General features: G+C 46.5%; 2 protein-coding genes across 4 annotated transcripts; one reads left to right on the top strand and one right to left on the bottom strand.

The window, feature by feature from the left end:
- Positions 1 to 641: 641 nt before the first annotated feature.
- ythdc1 (YTH domain containing 1) lies at positions 642 to 12,944 on the bottom strand. 3 transcript variants are annotated; one of them, XM_039614850.1, is made up of 16 exons: positions 12,180 to 12,944; positions 10,531 to 10,632; positions 9,988 to 10,277; positions 9,526 to 9,913; positions 9,372 to 9,434; positions 9,174 to 9,289; positions 8,443 to 8,551; positions 8,222 to 8,339; positions 6,118 to 6,202; positions 5,891 to 6,045; positions 3,672 to 3,751; positions 3,503 to 3,539; positions 2,115 to 2,154; positions 1,788 to 1,853; positions 1,414 to 1,605; positions 642 to 1,311 (listed from the first exon to the last, which is right to left on the bottom strand). In XM_039614850.1, the coding sequence occupies exons 1-16, from the start codon at positions 12,205 to 12,207 to the stop codon at positions 1,123 to 1,125; spliced, it is 2,058 nt and encodes a 685-aa protein (XP_039470784.1). In that variant the 5' UTR covers positions 12,208 to 12,944; the 3' UTR covers positions 642 to 1,122. The 3 variants fall into 3 exon arrangements, with proteins under 3 accessions (XP_039470784.1, XP_039470783.1, XP_031597705.2); XM_039614849.1 differs by having other exon boundaries at positions 9,526 to 9,916; positions 12,180 to 12,939; XM_031741845.2 differs by having other exon boundaries at positions 9,174 to 9,268; positions 9,526 to 9,916; positions 12,180 to 12,932.
- Positions 12,945 to 15,429: 2,485 nt separating this feature from the next.
- ufc1 (ubiquitin-fold modifier conjugating enzyme 1) lies at positions 15,430 to 16,568 on the top strand. Its single transcript, XM_031741834.2, has one exon. The coding sequence runs from the start codon at positions 15,552 to 15,554 to the stop codon at positions 16,065 to 16,067; it is 516 nt and encodes a 171-aa protein (XP_031597694.1). The 5' UTR covers positions 15,430 to 15,551; the 3' UTR covers positions 16,068 to 16,568.
- The last annotated feature ends 307 nt before the right edge of the window (positions 16,569 to 16,875 follow it).

Consider the following 16,875-nt stretch of genomic DNA (forward strand, 5'->3'; position numbering starts at 1 on the left):
AGTACACAGAATATACAGTATATACAGTTTTAAAATTAAAGTGACTGAAATGTAACTTAATATCTGAATGTTCATTAGTGCTAGACTTGTCAGTTAGTGTAATTTTTTCTCCACGGTTATCCAAATAAGACATCAGTCCAGGAACATCCTTAGTCTACACAGTTCTGTGTTGACTACCACAAGGTGAATGAGGTCTCAGAGTTTGATGCTGTATTCACAAGCTGCATATCCTGCAGCCAGTTTGGATGATCTTAAAATGGTGATCCCGAAAATGGCACTCCAGATCTTGCCCCTTGGTCACTGGCTGTGACGTATCAAAACTACTCTCTGAGGCAACTGCTCTCACCTGAATATACACCCGGACCATACTTTAGTTCATCTGAAGAACAATTCATCTTTAATTATTGTGGCTCACAGCTTATATTTCACTTGGAGACTAAATTACTGTTAAAACTGCATAAATGCACACAACTACAATCATGGAGACTACAGACTGGACCAGATGATGATGATGGTCACCTAGTCATCACTGTGCAGTTCTTCCTGAGAGGAAGCAGGAAGTGTTACGTGGATGTGCAGGGAGCCACACTTAGTGCGTCCTAACTCCGCAAACAGGAAGTGAAGGAAACAGGGAAACGGGATGAGTTTCATACTTAAAAACATTTAATTTGAAAGCTTTAACAGGAAACACTGCACTGCTTTTCAGAATAAAATGAGAAATCGTTACAGAAACATGTTCATAATAAAAGGTTGCTATCCATTATCTTATGACACCTTAGATCTGAGTACTGGGTCTAGATGGCTTCCACCCTCATGTTGGACTCTCAAAACATTACAAAAAACAAAACAAAAAAAACGAAGAACACAGAGGATTCTGGGAAGTCTGGCACTGCACCAGGAGTCACACACAGGCTGCCAAAATAAAAGTTTTGACCAAATATTTCTTTGTACAAGTTTTCACTTTATTCACATAAAACTGATGATGTCTTCACTCAGTTTTTTTTTTAAATTCATAATTTTCAACAAAAACAGCAAACCAGTCAAAAACAGTGCGGGCTGCCAAAAAACAAAACAAACAAACAAAAAAAGCAGTGCAGGCTGACAGGATGTGATGTCATCAGATCACCTGCGGTACCGCCCCCTCTCCTTGTCCCTTTCTCTTTCTCTGTCTCTATCCCTCACTCGCTCTCGCTCTCTATCACGGCGTGGGCCACCTCGCTCACGCTCACGCTGACGCTCTCGCTCCCGCCGGCTGCTCACCACTGCCTGTGTCCGCCGCAGGAAGTCGTCCACTCGCATGTCGTAGTCGTGCTGTATGATGGAGGAGGGTGAACAAACAAACAAAAACAAAAAAACTGTGAGAGGCTGTGCCGATCACTAATCAATACGCCTGATTGGACTGAGTGAACTTACTGGGCTGGATGTGAAGGCGCGGTGCTGCGGTGCTCGCTGCTTATCTCTGAAGCGAGGGGGCGGGGCCTCATGTGGTGGGAGGGGTGGGTGGTGATGATGGTGGTAGGCCTGGTGAGGAGGAGGCGGTGGGTGACTGTGGTGGTAGTAGGGTGGATGGTGTGGGGGTGGCTGCTCCACGCCGGGATAGCCCGCCTGATGACACACATGGCATCATCATTAAGTCAGTCTGCAGTGACTTTAATAAAGGCTTTTAATCTGAAAATTCTCAGGCAACACAGAAATAGTTTCCTGCTTCCAGGTAAAATTCATGTTTTCATCTTCCCTCACAGGCAGGAACAATCGATCCAAACATGTGATTAATAACGTATTCATACCAGAGTCTGCCAGGGCGCTGGGGGGCCGACACTATGGTGGTAATCCCTCATATACTCGTTATAGGACTGAAACAAGAAAGACAAAGGTGAACACAGGTAAGGACACAGCTAAACACAAGCAATCCTCTTCCTGTCTGAAATGCATTGATCTGGATCAATGATCTGCATGTGATATTTGTGATCATTACGGGCTGTTTTTAATGGAAGGACTGAATCACTTAGTTTTATTTATGTTCACCCACACCTCTAATCAATACTAATCAGACTAATCAATAAACAATCAAGTGAAGTGATAACTAATCAATGAAGTGAAACGTTTGGACCCACCCCATTAAGAAACACGTCTCGTCTCACGCCAGAAAACCGCCTGGAAAGAGAACAGATTCATGTGAAATTCAGACTTTCAAATTTTATTATTATTCTTTTTAATTCAAGATGAAAGTTTAGATCCTTTGCTGAATCTTCACTTTATCATGGTGGAGGGGTTTCTGATGAATATATGAAGGGACTTGCAGGTGACCGAGTTTAGCCTGGATGAGGTCCTGTGGGTCTGTGAGGACCTGCCTGGGTGTGATGGTCGGGTATAGACCACCTGGTAGTTGGGCGCCAACCACAGGGGCAGACCTCAGCAGTTTGATCCCAGCAGCCCATGCCAGCAACAGGAATGGAGGATGTCACACTTGTGCTATGGAAGGAACCTGAGCAAGCACGTGAAGCTGAGAAGCCAGCTCAGCTTCTGGAACTGGACTCCTGGAGTTCGGCACCTGGATGTTTAGGGGTTCCTTCATGGACTAGAGTTGTTTCCTTGACTGAGCACAGAGCAGCACCTCACCCCAAGGAAAATCTGGGAGCTCCACTTTAATGCTGCCATGGGCAACAACAATGTCACCTCGATCTGGCACGATTGGGAAGAATGACCTGCTCGTCCTGAACCTGAGTGTTTGAACATACTCTTATGTTCGAACACCATGTTTGAACATAAGGGTGTTCATAAGTGCATGCAGCGCCAGGACGCCCAAGGTGGAAGATCTAATGATCAATTTTGTAATTGTATCATCAGATCTAAGGCCTCAGGTGAGGAGAGGAGCTGAGCTGTGAACTGATCACCACCTGATGGAGTGTTGGATCAGATGAGGATGCTGAATGGAGCTGTGGCTGTAAAGTGGTTGTACCTGTCGTCAGGTAACCCTTTAACCATATGGTAAACACCAGAGGAGCCATCGAGCTGAATAGAGTCCTTCTGAGCTTGCAAGACTCTGGACGTATAGTTGGAGGTGGAGAAACACCTCTGAGGATCTCCTAAATTCCTCTGCAAACCATTGCAGAGAGGAAGCAGAGTCTGGCGATCAGGTGCATGACTTCCCCATCAGTAGCTAAAAGACTTCCTGGATTTGTCCTCAGTTCTTGTATGTCGTGCGCCAGTCCTGGTTGAAATGCCCTCCAGTAACTACGGACTGACAGACTTTGGTGATGATCCCCTTTTTAATAAGGTGAACCAGAAGGATCACAGCTGGGGATATACCTGGAAGGTCTAAGACTGGGTACAGGAGCTGTCAGCTGAACCTCAGATTCAGGAGGAACAGCGCAGCGTTTGTTCTGGTTGTCTGGTCAAAGACATTTGAAGATGTGATGAAGTTTCTAATATCAGTCTGATTACATCAACTCAGGGTCTAAGAGGAACACAGAGAAGAAACCTGATTCCAGGTGTTTCTCACCTGTCCACTGGCTGGCTCCTCAGGTCCTGGATGAACCCTGAAAGCACGACAGATGAAGTTCGGTTGAGGTGACAGTGAATGGCAAACACTCAGGTAACAGGTGTGTTCGACACCTGCACCTGAAAATCTAGGTCTTAGTCAGCTGTTTATATGGAAGCTGCACATTAACCTGCTCGCTGGCTGAAGTCTGGTGGACCGTCAGGTCGCGGTCGCTTCCTGCCGTGGAGGTCATACTCTTCAGGTCGACGCCTACGTAAACAAGTCCACAGGTAAGACACACACATGCACTCAGGTACACTCCATCACACAAACACGCACACAAACACACAGACCAATACAAACCGGATACTTCCTCAGATCAGACTCCAACACAAGAAAAAATCCCCCAGCCTCCCCCAAGTCAATTTTCACACACAAACTCGAACTGCATCACAATCTGGCGCTCTGTGTGGTTCACCTATGACTTCACCTGACGCTTACCTGCTATGCTCTCACCTGGACGAATCAGATATCACACAGGTCTAGTAACAGAAAGCTTTGAGGATAGAGACGAACTGATTTGGACATTTACACCAGGTGACACCTTCAGTTTGTGTGTGGAAACAGCTTCTTTGTCTGTAACATGATGTTTAAATGCAAGAAAGTCAGACACTGATAAAGAACCCGTTCCGGCCCTATTCAAGTCCTGTTCTGATCCTATTCCAGTCCTATTATGAACATGTTTCAGTCCTGTCCTGGTCCTATTCTAGCCCTGTTAAGATCATGTTCCATTCCTATTCTGGCTGAATTAAGGCGCTGTTCCTGCCCTACTCTGGTTCTTTTTAGGCAATGTTCTAATCCGGTTCCGACCATATACCAAACCTATTCTCATTGTGCTCTAGGCCTATTCCAGTGCTGTTCCAAATTTGTTCTGGCTTGTTTTTAATCAACTGATGTGCATACAGAATCTCCTGTTTTAAAGGTTTCACTCTGAAGGATGAAAACAGAATCAGCAGTCTGACAAAGTCTCACACACACACACACACACACAATTTTTTTTTTAAAAAGAACAAATGAAGAAGAACCTCTGAAAGGGACAACATACCGCTTCTGCTGCGTATGAGGGAGGGGCAACACTTTTTTAAAAAAACAGTTTTTTCTCCTCATCAGTCCATGTTAAAGGCTTTTATAAACCCTCTTATTTTGAAAAGGTGAGGGGTGATGATGATGATGGTGCAGTCCTGTCAATCAATACACAAAGCCCCGCCCCGTGAGCCCTGCCCCGCCCCTTCCAGACCAGCAAGTCCTTAAACAGAAATGACAAACTCTGCGTCGTCTTTCTGTCGCTCCGTCCATTCGATTAATTTTATGCTCACTTTATTCGTCCATCAGAGCGACACACACACACATCGACAACCAGCTCGCCGTCCTGTGTGTGTGTGCCAGTGGGAGGAGAGGGGAGGAAGAGGGGAACATGACTGTCCTTTCATGTGGGGGAGGGGTCACCTTTTTCAGTCCAGGGTTTTTTTTTTTGTTTTGTTTTTTTTTTTCAGTCTTTTAGGCACCTGCAACTTTACCTCATACAACCAGAGGGAGCCCCGCCCCCAACACACCACCCCTTCTCATTGGATACAGTCCAGAGGCCTTGCCACAACACACAACCTTACTGGATACAGTCCTGAGGCCCCTCCCCTTTAGACTCACCACACCTCAGTGGATACAGTCCAGAGGCCCCGCCCCCTCCTGACCAACCTGTAAAACCCGGTCAAACACCTGAAACAGTCCTTTGGGTCTCAGATGCTCCCTTACTTCCTTTTTAGTTCTACCTCGCTCACCCTCCCACCCCCTCCTTCGTCAGTCCAGCCAGTGATGCTCGTCCTTTCTGCTTTTATTCTGAAAGGGTCAGCTTCAGTCCAGCTAAAAATTTTCACTTTTTAACCTCTGAAGTATCAAAATCCTGCGAAGACAAAGAGCTTCAAAGGACAAATTTAACAACAACAAAACTTCAGCTCTGCTACGTAAAGACTACAGACCTAAAAAAAAAAAAAAAAATTCAGCTAAAAATTACAAAATAAAACAAAGAGATGTTGCTCAGCTCACACTTCAAAGGAAATGAAACTCAAGTGAAGGGTTAAACTTCCTCTGTGACGTCAGCTGTTTAACGCTTGTCGAGGACTTCACTTCCTGCCTGACTTTAACACCTCGACCACAGACGCAGAGTGAGGCTTCGCTCCGGGAAGCTCCAGACTGGAAAAATAACAACCAGAGAGCCAGCAACGCGAGCCACGGGAAAGCTAGCCGCCAGCTAAGGGCAGCGGCTGTCTCCGTCGTCCAGCATCAGGTGGCGCCGTGGTCACAGCAGAAGAAGAAGAACAGGAAGCGGGAGGAGGAGCTTGGTGATTGGCTAACCTTCCCGGTTCACGTTGTGGTGGTCGGCCCCGAGGCCGCGGCTCCGATGGTGTGCGACGTTTGTGACGAATGCGGCGAGCCACCTGGTGAATGTCCACGCTCTCATCCAATGGAAACAGGGCACAGAGCTGAGCACCAATGTCCGGCTGGATCTCCTGAAAGAGACACAGATTTGCATCATGTGACAGAACAGGAAAACGTGATTCGTAATAGAACAGTCAGCTGACCTGGCCGTCACGTCCAATTTTCACTGGCTTGTGTTCGTTCCAGGGGTTGGAGAGGTGGGCGGTCTTAATGAAAGGAAGCTCCCTCCTGAAAAGGAAAAAAAAAAAAAGAAGACAACACTGAATGAAGGAGCCAGCAAGCGGCGAGCAAGGGCACCAGCGGTGAACCATCACACAACACGTGAACTACATCTCTGCAGAGGTGGCTCCAGAGGTTCACACCTTCAGCAAACGTCATGGAGGCAGAGCCCCAAAATCCACCAGCCCAAAAAATAGAGATGGACCGATCCGATATAACGTATCGGTATCAGACCGATACTGACCTAAATTACTGGATCGGATATCGGTGAGAAATAAAAAATGTAATCCGATCCATTAAATATCACGAAAGCACCTCATAAAACTTGCGACATGCCGTAACTCAGCTCATAACCTTAGCACATCGGAGCAGTATGCGTCACGTGATAGAGCGGCTGTGGCGTGCGAAACCTGTCGGCGGTCTGGTTGAGCAGTTGGAGCCTCGCTACAAACCGGCATTTCATCTCCGAGAAAGTTATCCCAGAGAGATGTTTGTAAAGCATTCCCACGTTAAGCTTAACAACCGATATATGGAGCGACTGCCTCTCTCTCTCCCTCCCTCTCCTGCTGCTACTTCAATCATGAAACTGATCAATGATCAGCTGATCGGCTTTTCTGTCGCGACTCCCGTCTCTCTTGTTTATCGCCCGCTTTGTGCCAGAAAGAGGAAACCAGCGGATAAACAACAGCAGCACGTTTAAGCTTGATAAGCTGTTGTTAGAATTTATTTAATATTACTTTCTACACCAGGATCCTTTTCTACGTAGCTGACGGCTGGTAACTGTGCAGGGGCGGATCTAGCAAAGTTTAGCCAGGGGGGCCGATAGGGCATGAACAGGGAAAAGGGGGCACAAAGACATACTTTTCTTTCTTATTCTCATTTAAAATGTCTAGCTTTTAATAAATAATTATCTGAATCTTACAACCCAAGTTTTCATCTGATGTAAAATTTATAGAAATCCATTATTGTATATAGGAACTATAAAGTCTAATATATACCCTAGTGAGCTATAGTACTTTTTCCTTTGTGGGGGGGTACCATCTGTGCAGTCTGCAATTCTGTTGAAGAAAGATGTTGAATCGATTTAAATAGTGTAAAAAACAAAAAGAAGAAGAAGAAGAAGAAGAAGATCGATTTCTGTGCATTTATTTCACACGTGCATTAAATTAAAGTCGATTGTGTTCATTACGCATTATGAGGTAGAGGGAAAAAAATAGGGGAAAAAATTCCCCTTTTTTTGCTGGGAGGTGGCAACCCTATTATTAAATATTAAACAACCTAGTTTAATATTTCCGCCAAGTATTGTTTAGAATACCAGAATATAATTTTTTGCATACAGGTACAATAGAATAGCTTTAGTGTTTTGTTTTTTAAAACTTGAGTTTGAACTTATACAAAATGCAGCAAGATATTAAAAAAAACAGTTTTATTGATTATAAAATACACTATATTGGATTCATATCGGTATCGGCAGATATCAAAATTTATGATATTGGTATCGGACATAAAAAAGTGGTATCGTGCCATCTCTACCAAAAACACAGAGCAGTCTGCTGTAGCGACTCCTGGCATGAAAGAGGGGGGAGCTAAACATAACTCAGTTAATCTATGTAGAAGTCAAATGACTGGCTGACGCGGGGTGCATTAACAGCTATGTGCACGCACATTTATAGAAACGTGCACGTTGATTTCACTCTACATCGAACCAGGGGAGCAACTCCAGAGTACATCTTACTTTCAGGTTTCAGGTAGTATAAGCTAAAGAGCTGACCTAAGACATGGACATACCCCAAACAGCAGCCAGACAGGGATTTCATGTTTCACAGGAAATTATTTTCAAAGCCAATACCCTCGATCTGTTGGTCAAAGCCCAGAGTCGACCCAACACCCTCTGCGCCCAGTTCATCCTTAAAGTTTTGTCCATAAAATTTAAAATCAGAACCGGAGACCGAGATCAGTCTAGGAGAAGTCAAACACTCACCAGGAACCAATAGAAAGAGTATAAACCTACTGGATGGAGCTGTTTACCTGCAGAGCCAGTCAATCTTAAAGACTCCTCCCAGCATCTTGGCATTCATTCCAGCAGGGAGCACCCAGTGGATCGGAGAGCCACCATGATGAGACTCTGACGCTAAACGAGCGAAACCTGAGGACATAACAAAACAGACCAATCCGAGTGAAGAAGGGGCTAAGGTGAATAAGGTGAACAGACAACGACATATGATACTGAAAACATCTTTTCCTCATACCTTGGAATTTTCCACTTTCCCTCACAGAGAAGATGAGAACGACGCTCCTAGCTGAGCGGAAGGCAGCATTGAGCTTCTTCTCGTTCACCGGCAGTGTCGACCAAACACCCTGTAAACACCAGAGACACCAATTCATCCTCAGCTATCAGAACAAAATGGGGAACAACACAGGGGGGTGACAGGGAACAACACAAGGAACAACACAGTCAACGCCTGAGGAACGATAGAGAATGACAGGGGGAACATCGAGGGGAACAACAAGTCAAGTCAAGTCAAGTCAAGTTGGCTTTATTGTCACTTCGGCCATATACAGTTTGTACACAGTGAGGCGAAACAGCGTTCCTCCAGGGCCAAGGTGCTACATGCAACATAAATTTACAACATAAATTAACAGAAAATCACTAAACTAGCTAACTAGAGACAGGACAGACTGACCTAACATAAATTACAACTTAAATTAACAAAAACTAACTATCTAACTAAAACTAATTATTCTAACTAGGTAAGTAGTGCAAAGGAAACCGGAACAAGGAATGACGTGGGGGATAACAGGCAACAACACGAGGAACAACACAAACTACACTGGGGAAGACACGGGAAAGAGAGGGAACAATGAGGGGAACAACACAAGGACATGGGGTGACAACAGAAAATGACAGTTGGAACCATGATGGGGGTGACATGGATTGAAAAGGGGAACAATGGGGAACATCGAGGGGGTCAATGTGTACCTTAGCTTTGGCCAGCGACACATTTTCGTGGTTGTTGCTCTTAATGAGGAAAAATCGGGCATCTCTCAGGATATAACGCAGCTTGCTTGTTGGATCTACAACAACACAGGAAGTAGCTGTAATCTGATTACTTCCAACTCAGTAGAGTAAAGGTATAAGTGGAGTAACAGGTAAGTAACCATGGAATATTGTCCTTACTCTCCATGCCTTTACGAACTGCACGGACCGACGACGACAGCTTCTCCCGCTTCTTTTCTGAACCTTTCAAAATAAAAGCAGTAATTTCAAACATTACGTCATCGTTTTTTTTCCCCTTGAAGAGAAAAATGTACATTACTATCTCTATGGTTACCTGAGGCCTCGGAGGCGGAGCCTGAGTGTGCTGACTCGCCATCATCAGAGAAGCTGACAGATGAGGCGGAGCGTGAATCACCAGCCTCGCTACGTGTGTCATAGTCATTGCCCTCGCCACCACGACGGTCGTACTCTTCTTCTTCCTCTTCGTCCTCCTCCTCCTTCTCTCCTTCCTCTTCCTCCTCCTCCTCTTCCTCCTCCATACCTTCTTCCTCCTCTTCCTCCTCTTCCTCCTGGTCATCTTCCTCTTCCTCCTCTACGTGGGAAGCAGCGGGGGAGGAGCTGCCCGATGCCTGTTCTGAGCCGTATTCTGCTCCTGTCTCATCCTCTGATTGGTTCTCCTCCTCATGGGGGGAGGGACTTGCTCGCCGCTCATCACGGCGTAACTTCTGAAGACAAACAGGAAGTTAATATGAATGGCTGGAAACCATTAAAAGTATACTTTTAGTGTAAGCAGTACCTGACTCAGACCCTCCAGGCCTCTCTGGGACTCTCGCCGTCTTGCGTCCTCTCCTCCACGGCTCCTCGTCACCTCTCGGGCCCCACGTCTCCCCTTTCGTTCATCATAATACTCATGACGGTAAGTGGTGGAGTGCCGGCCGCGAGGGCTCGACACCTTTTTAGAGGAGGACAGAGATGGCCCTGGAGCTCTCTTATTGGAGGATGATGACCTAGAAGTACCGTGGCCTGACGAGGAGCGGAGCCTCTTTAGATCCTGGCTGTCAGAACGCTCGCTCTTCCTCTTTGTACCTGACAGACAGCGATGAGGGCTTAATAACACGCACAACATTTTATCACTTAGGTCAGGAATGTTCGTGATACTGTCTAGTAGTGTCAGTATGTTTAACAGGCTATAGTAACATCTGTAGTACCAGCTATAGTAGTGCCTTTAGAATACTCTCTATAATACTGTCTATGGTATTCTCTGTAGTACCATCTGTAGTATTCTTTGTAGTGCTGTCTGTAGTACTGTCTGTAGTATTTTCTGTAGTACTGTCTGTACCTTTCTTGTCGCTGATGTCACGCTCTGTCTCAGGGTTGTACAGCTCGTCATCTTGATCGGGAGCTTCAGTCAGTAAATCTTCCAGAACGTTCAGCTCTCCATCTGAAACCACAGACACACACATGTTTGAGAAGGACAGGTAACACACACCTGGCTGATCAGGCTGAAGAAGGACTCTGTTATTGTCTGTCTGTGTTGGTATTTATAGACCAAAGCCTGGGTGACACACCTGCTGATATACCAGATTTGATTTCTCACATCTGAAGAATGAACGTTAACAAGTAAACCTAGAGAAACCGCACACCTGTTGGACCCCACAAACAACAATCAGTTCATCTTGGCACAGCCGGGCACAATGTAAAGTAAGTAGTCCACAACTTGTTGACCCAATAAAAGTACATTTGTAAACATATCATGTCGGAAAGCACTCATAACCAACTCCACATGAATGTTAGAGAGACCCATCGATGTTACACTAACATATTTGTATCGCTCCTAAAAACCAGCTGGGCTCTGGTACAGACAGAGTGAAGGATTATGGGTAACCTACGTATTTACACATAATCAACATCAGTGTCATGACATGCAAGTAGAAGGCTGACTTGGTGAACAGCTGGCCTGAATGGGAAACGGAACAAATGGAGTTGAATAGGAAGAAGCAATTTATTGTTTATTGTTTTTAACCCTCCACACAGGGTTCATCAGATCCAGGTTTTCTTCAAGTTGGGTTTTATTAAGCCACCTAAAACTCCAGTCAAAGACTTCAGCTATCACTAAGGTGGTTATAAACATTTTCTGTTAAACCAGGCTCTCTGCTTCAGGCTTTGAGTATGTGCACATGTTACATGACTCTTCATCAACACAAAACAATCCATGTGAGTGTCCCCTGCTCCAGTTGTTGTTATTGAGTTGTTATCAGATAATGGTGATAAAATAGTGATTAAAAACCTATAAGAAATAAATCTGGAGCTTCGTTCACAGGTTTCAGGAACAAGCTGCTCAAAAAAAAAAAAAATCTCTGCTGCCCATAAAAGCATCAGAGGAAACTGAACATCACCTGGCCCGTTCCAGATGAGGGATTTAGCATCAATTACCATGGTGTTTTAGCAGGTAAACAGAGGAAACTGACCTTTAGCTCGTTAACTCTCTCGTCGTGTTTACGCTCCTCTGATCACTACTGGGTTAAGCTACACGTCTCAGCCAATCAGATGGCAGCGGCTCTGTACCAGCCTGTTTACCTGTAAACAGTGTCCTCTAGTTCGCTTTTATGCAACCAGATGTGTCGTTAAAATCGACCAAATCATTGACCCCTCACCCCCGAACACGTCAGAGCTTACTGTGGCCCAAAACGAACTAGGTTCCAGTCCACCTGTTCCCAGGCGTGCTTAAAGCGGCCTCAGCCGTAAAATCAGCAGTTTTCTGATCGGAGTCTGGTGCAGTGAAAGCGAGCCCCTCATCAGCGTCGTGATGGATCAAACACGAGCTGCTCACGCACCGACACATCAAATGGTCACGCGCCCGTGAGCAGCAGGGCAGTATCTCAGTATTGATCATCACAGTTATTATCGATTAACGATCCGCTCCGAGCCGCATCAAACAAAGGCAGCTCATGGCTAATGCTAATGCTAACAAAGGTCCTCCTAACTCACCTTTGTCCTCGCGCCGGTCGGCCGCCATCACCGCCGCTGTGCCGCGCGCGCAGGTACCGCTTCAGATGAAGGTGTAGCTGTTGCAGATTTGTGGGGAAGAAGAAACTACCGGAGGATCCGAGGGTCAGCAAATGGCGGACTGTCTAGCAGCAACGTCTTCTTCTACTGCGGCTGCTGCCAGCCGACAGGTGAACTACCGCCACCTGCCGGGCCGGAGGACTGAGTCTGCGAAGGGCACAGAGAGGGGCTGAACCGGAATTCCCAAACCTGAACGTGACCACATCACACAGATAACCGAGAGAAACCACATCACCGAGCATAAGGGTCACAGGTACACCCAAGAACACACTTGTGTCAGAGAGGGGAGGGCGGTGCAGGTCTGGTCTGGTCTGATGGAGAATGGTGGCTGCAGAAACCATTACAGAGTCTTTGACCTGAGCGCTCTCCTCTTCGATCTGAGGATGCGGCGTGATGCCATATTGTCAGTTGATGAGATGTCAACAGTCAGGAACATGATTCAGTGTGGAGATGCAGTTTTTTGCAGGTTGGTAAAGCTCTGAGGAACTCTGTTTATACCCAGTCATGTGACTGACCTGCTGACAGGTCACTTTTAAATCTTCCTCCAGCTGTTTCTGGTTAGCACCACTGACATTTTCAGAGATGCCATCAAATTCAGAATGAGCTTATTTTCTCAGTTTATTGTTCTGCTGGTAAGCGGATTGGTTCTTACTCTATTCGAGCACTCAAAGTGCTTAGTGAATAAAATTTGAGTTTATGAGAAATCATTGGATTCAGTTTTTATTTACATTTGCTCAGAGTGCTATCTTTGGAACAGTGTTTTTAATTCCAGATTTTTTCTGCAGGTGTGGGGCCTCAGAGCTGCACACACCTGCAGACACTGTCTAAGCTGAACTCTGGACACACACACACACACACACACATATACACATGCAGATGTACACTCATCCCCCCTCCCCCACCAAACGCCTTCGACGCTTATTCCCTCCTAATGCAGACGGTGGATCAAGGGGACCAGCGCATATGCTGCAGGCCCGGATGCGCTGTCTACACTGGCTGTCTCTCACCTTTTACCCATCCCTGTTGCTTGTCATGTGTTTCTATGGTGTAATAAGAGTTTTTCATGTGCTATGCACAGAGGTGGGTTTTTTTTCTGTTCTCAAACTGATCTCCTTGTTGGAGCTCAGTCTGGGGGGAGTTCTTTTTTCTCCTTGTCTTTCCTGATGTTGTGTATTTTCCATTTTTCGGTTCTGGGTCACTGCTCGTGCGGCTGACCGGACAGCTACCTAGCCTGACCTGTCTCCCCAATGTGATGTTTGTGTATTGTATGTACGGTCGGCAAGGTGAGTCTCTTAATTGCCCTTCGGGGATAAATAAAGTCTTCTGAATCTGAATCTGAACACCTGACATCAGCTGTAACCTATCAGGTAGATCTCCATCCTCAGCTCAGTGTTACCTGTAGATGTAAAGGTGTATCAGTGAACTTCAGCACACACACCTAGACACAACCACAGTCAAAGTGTCTATGTGTGAATCAGAAGAACACTGAAGCTGTTCATTCTGCTTCATGTCTGCATCATGCCAACCCCAAATCATAGAAAACAACAGTGATGTCAGAGTGAAACATGCAGCACTCAGTTAGATTGTAGGGTCAGGTTTCTGCTCTGCTCAGCATGTGAGGGTCACACACCTTTTCCAGCTGCTGCACATCAGGATTCCCAGCAGAATCATTTACAGACATGAGGTGGGGAGGCTGGGGTCAGCCATTTTAACATCTGATTTCAACCTTTATCAACATTAACAAACAGTAACTGTTGAACCTCTCTGCTTTTTGTGGATGATGTGGTTCTTTTGGCTTCATCAGGTGATGGCCTTCAGCTCGCTTTGGAACGGTTCGCAGCCAAGTGTGAAGCGGTAAGAATGAGAATCAGCACCTCCAAATCTGAGGCCATGGTTCTCACCTGGAAAAGGGTGGAGTGCCCACTTCGGGTCAGGGACGAGTTCCTGCCCCAAGTGGAGGAGTTTAAGTATCCCGGGGTTTTGTTCACGTGTGATGGGAGAAGGGTGCAGGAGATCAACAGACGGATTGGTGCTGCAGCTGCAGTGATGAAGACGCTGCACCGGTCTGTTACGGTGAAGAGAGAGCTGAGCGTAAGAACGAAGCTCTCAATTTACCGGTCAATCTACGTCCCTACCCTCACCTATGGCCACGAGCTGTGGGTAGTGACCGAAAGAATGAGATCACGGACACAAGCGGCAGAAATGGGCTTCCTCCGAAGGGTGGCTGGCCTCTCCCTTAGAGATAGGGTGGGAAGTTCCGTCATCTGGGAGGGGCTCAGAGTAGAGCCATCTCAACTATCTCTTCAATGTGGAGGAGCAGCGGCTCCTCCACATTGAAGAGATAGTTAAGATGGTTCAGACATCTGACAAGGGTGCCTCCTGGGCACCTCCTGGGTGAGGTGTTCCAGGGATGTCCCACCGGGAGGAAGCCCCAGGACAGACACACTGGAGAGATTATATCTCTTGGCTGGTCTGGGAACACCTTGGTGTTCCCCTGGAGAAGTTGGAGGAGGTGGCTGGGGAGAGGGAGGTCTGGGCTTCTCTGCTGCCCCTGCGACCCGGCCCCGGATAAGCAGAAGAAGATGGATGGATGGATAACCGTTGAACTTGCGGTTCTTGATGGAGAACTCTGCACATGCTCAGTGCAACTCTCTCTGCCTGGGGAAAGGATGCCAGCCTGAGGAGGCATGGAGATTGTCTTGCTGACTGCAGATTTAATGTTTAGGTTAAAAATGAAATCCTCCTCTTCAGCTTCAGGCTGGTCCCCCTGGGGGTTCCCATGGAAGGAGGAAAACATCGGCACATCCTCATCCAACCAGAGGATGGGATTAATCGGACTAATGGCACCTGTATGTATACCAGCAGGACCATCAGTGTTCAACTTAAATAACCCGCATGACTCATCAGGTGCCTGTATTTTAAAGTATATGGTAATCATTAACAGGAATCAATTTTTCTGTTCGATCATCTGACGTCACTAGTTATTGATTGATTATAGATCAGCTTTTTGTGTAAAGCTGTACAAACTCATAATAATTTATAACTGTGACGGATCTGTTGCTGCTCAGGTGAGCAGTTTTGCTGTTTGTCACCTGCCTGTTATAAACTTTGAAGGTAAAAAGTAACAGAACAAACAAAGGCAAACTGAGGCTTTTGTTTTGAAAACCCGGAAGCGGAAGCGGAGGTTATTGGCCGGATCCGCTCCCGGTTAAGTCCACGTCAGTCCTCAGAGCACACCTGAGGGGTCCGGACCGAACCGAACTAAAGTCAGACCCGTTCACTCTCCTGCGCATCATGGCGGACGAGGCCACGCGCAAGGCCGTGTCGCAGATCCCGCTGCTGAAGACGCACGCGGGGCCGCGAGACCGCGCGCTGTGGCCGCAGCGGCTGAAGGAGGAATACCAGGCGTTGATCCGCTTCGTGGAGCAGAACAAGGCGGCCGACAACGACTGGTTCCGCCTCGAGTCCAACGCCGACGGCACGCGCTGGACTGGCACGTGCTGGTACATCCACGAGTTGCTGCGCTACGAGTTCCGGCTAGAGTTCGATATCCCTGTGACGTACCCGGACACCGCGCCCGAGGTGGCAGTTCCAGAGCTGGACGGGAAGACCGCCAAAATGTACCGCGGCGGGAAAATCTGCCTCACCGAACACTTCGCGCCGCTCTGGGCCCGGAACGCGCCGCGGTTCGGGCTCGGGCACCTCATGGCGCTCGGACTCGGACCGTGGCTCGCCGTGGAGATTCCGGACCTTATCAGCAAGGGAATCGTAGTCCACAAGGAGCGGCAGGCCGAACCGGCGGCAGAGTGACATCGGACTGAGAGCCGAACCGGACCGTAAGCAGGGCTGAAAGACTGAAACTAGGAGAGTATAAACGGTGTTAAAATGAATGGAGTCTGGTTTGGAAATGACATTGACTCTTAGTCATCACTGATCTGTAACTGACGCTGTTCAAGTAAAAATGGGCACAGAGAACTGAGTCTGATTGGGAGATCACACTGGCATCTGGCTTTTATTATTTGTCAGTAATAAGACTAAAGGAGTAAAGCTCGTGAGAATATGAATAGAGTCTGGTGGTGAGGTGACCCACAGAACGAATTAATGGTAATAATTAAAGGTAGAAATGTATTGATATAATAAATTGAGATTTACCATAAAATAACTTCAGCCCACTGAAAAATAGTGGGAAAAACTCAATAGAACCTGGTGGAGACGTGGCCCCTCGTAACAAATTTATGATGTTGATATTTTTATTGCGCGACAAGAAATGGTAAAAATGGTGCTAAAATGAATAGTCTGATTTGGAAATCACAATGGCTTCTGGCTTTTATTGCTCAGTAAAGAGACTAAAAGAAGTAAAAAGTGAGAAGATGAATGGAGTTGTGGAGAGTTGACCTAGATTAATTAACATAACTATCAAAGCCTGGAGGCAAAAGTAGTATTGATCTAATAAAATAATGTTAATACTTTATTGCACCACAAGGAATAGTATAAACGGAACTTTGAATGGAGTCTGATGGGGAGAAGACACCTAATGATCAGACTGCAGACGTTCTGTTAGTTTGATCACGAGTAAAAACGCGTAATATATGAAGTCTGGTGTGTCACTGTTTACATC

The sequence above is a fragment of the Oreochromis aureus genome, linkage group 7, assembly GCF_013358895.1.
Source record: "Oreochromis aureus strain Israel breed Guangdong linkage group 7, ZZ_aureus, whole genome shotgun sequence".
Classification (NCBI taxonomy): domain Eukaryota; kingdom Metazoa; phylum Chordata; class Actinopteri; order Cichliformes; family Cichlidae; genus Oreochromis; species Oreochromis aureus.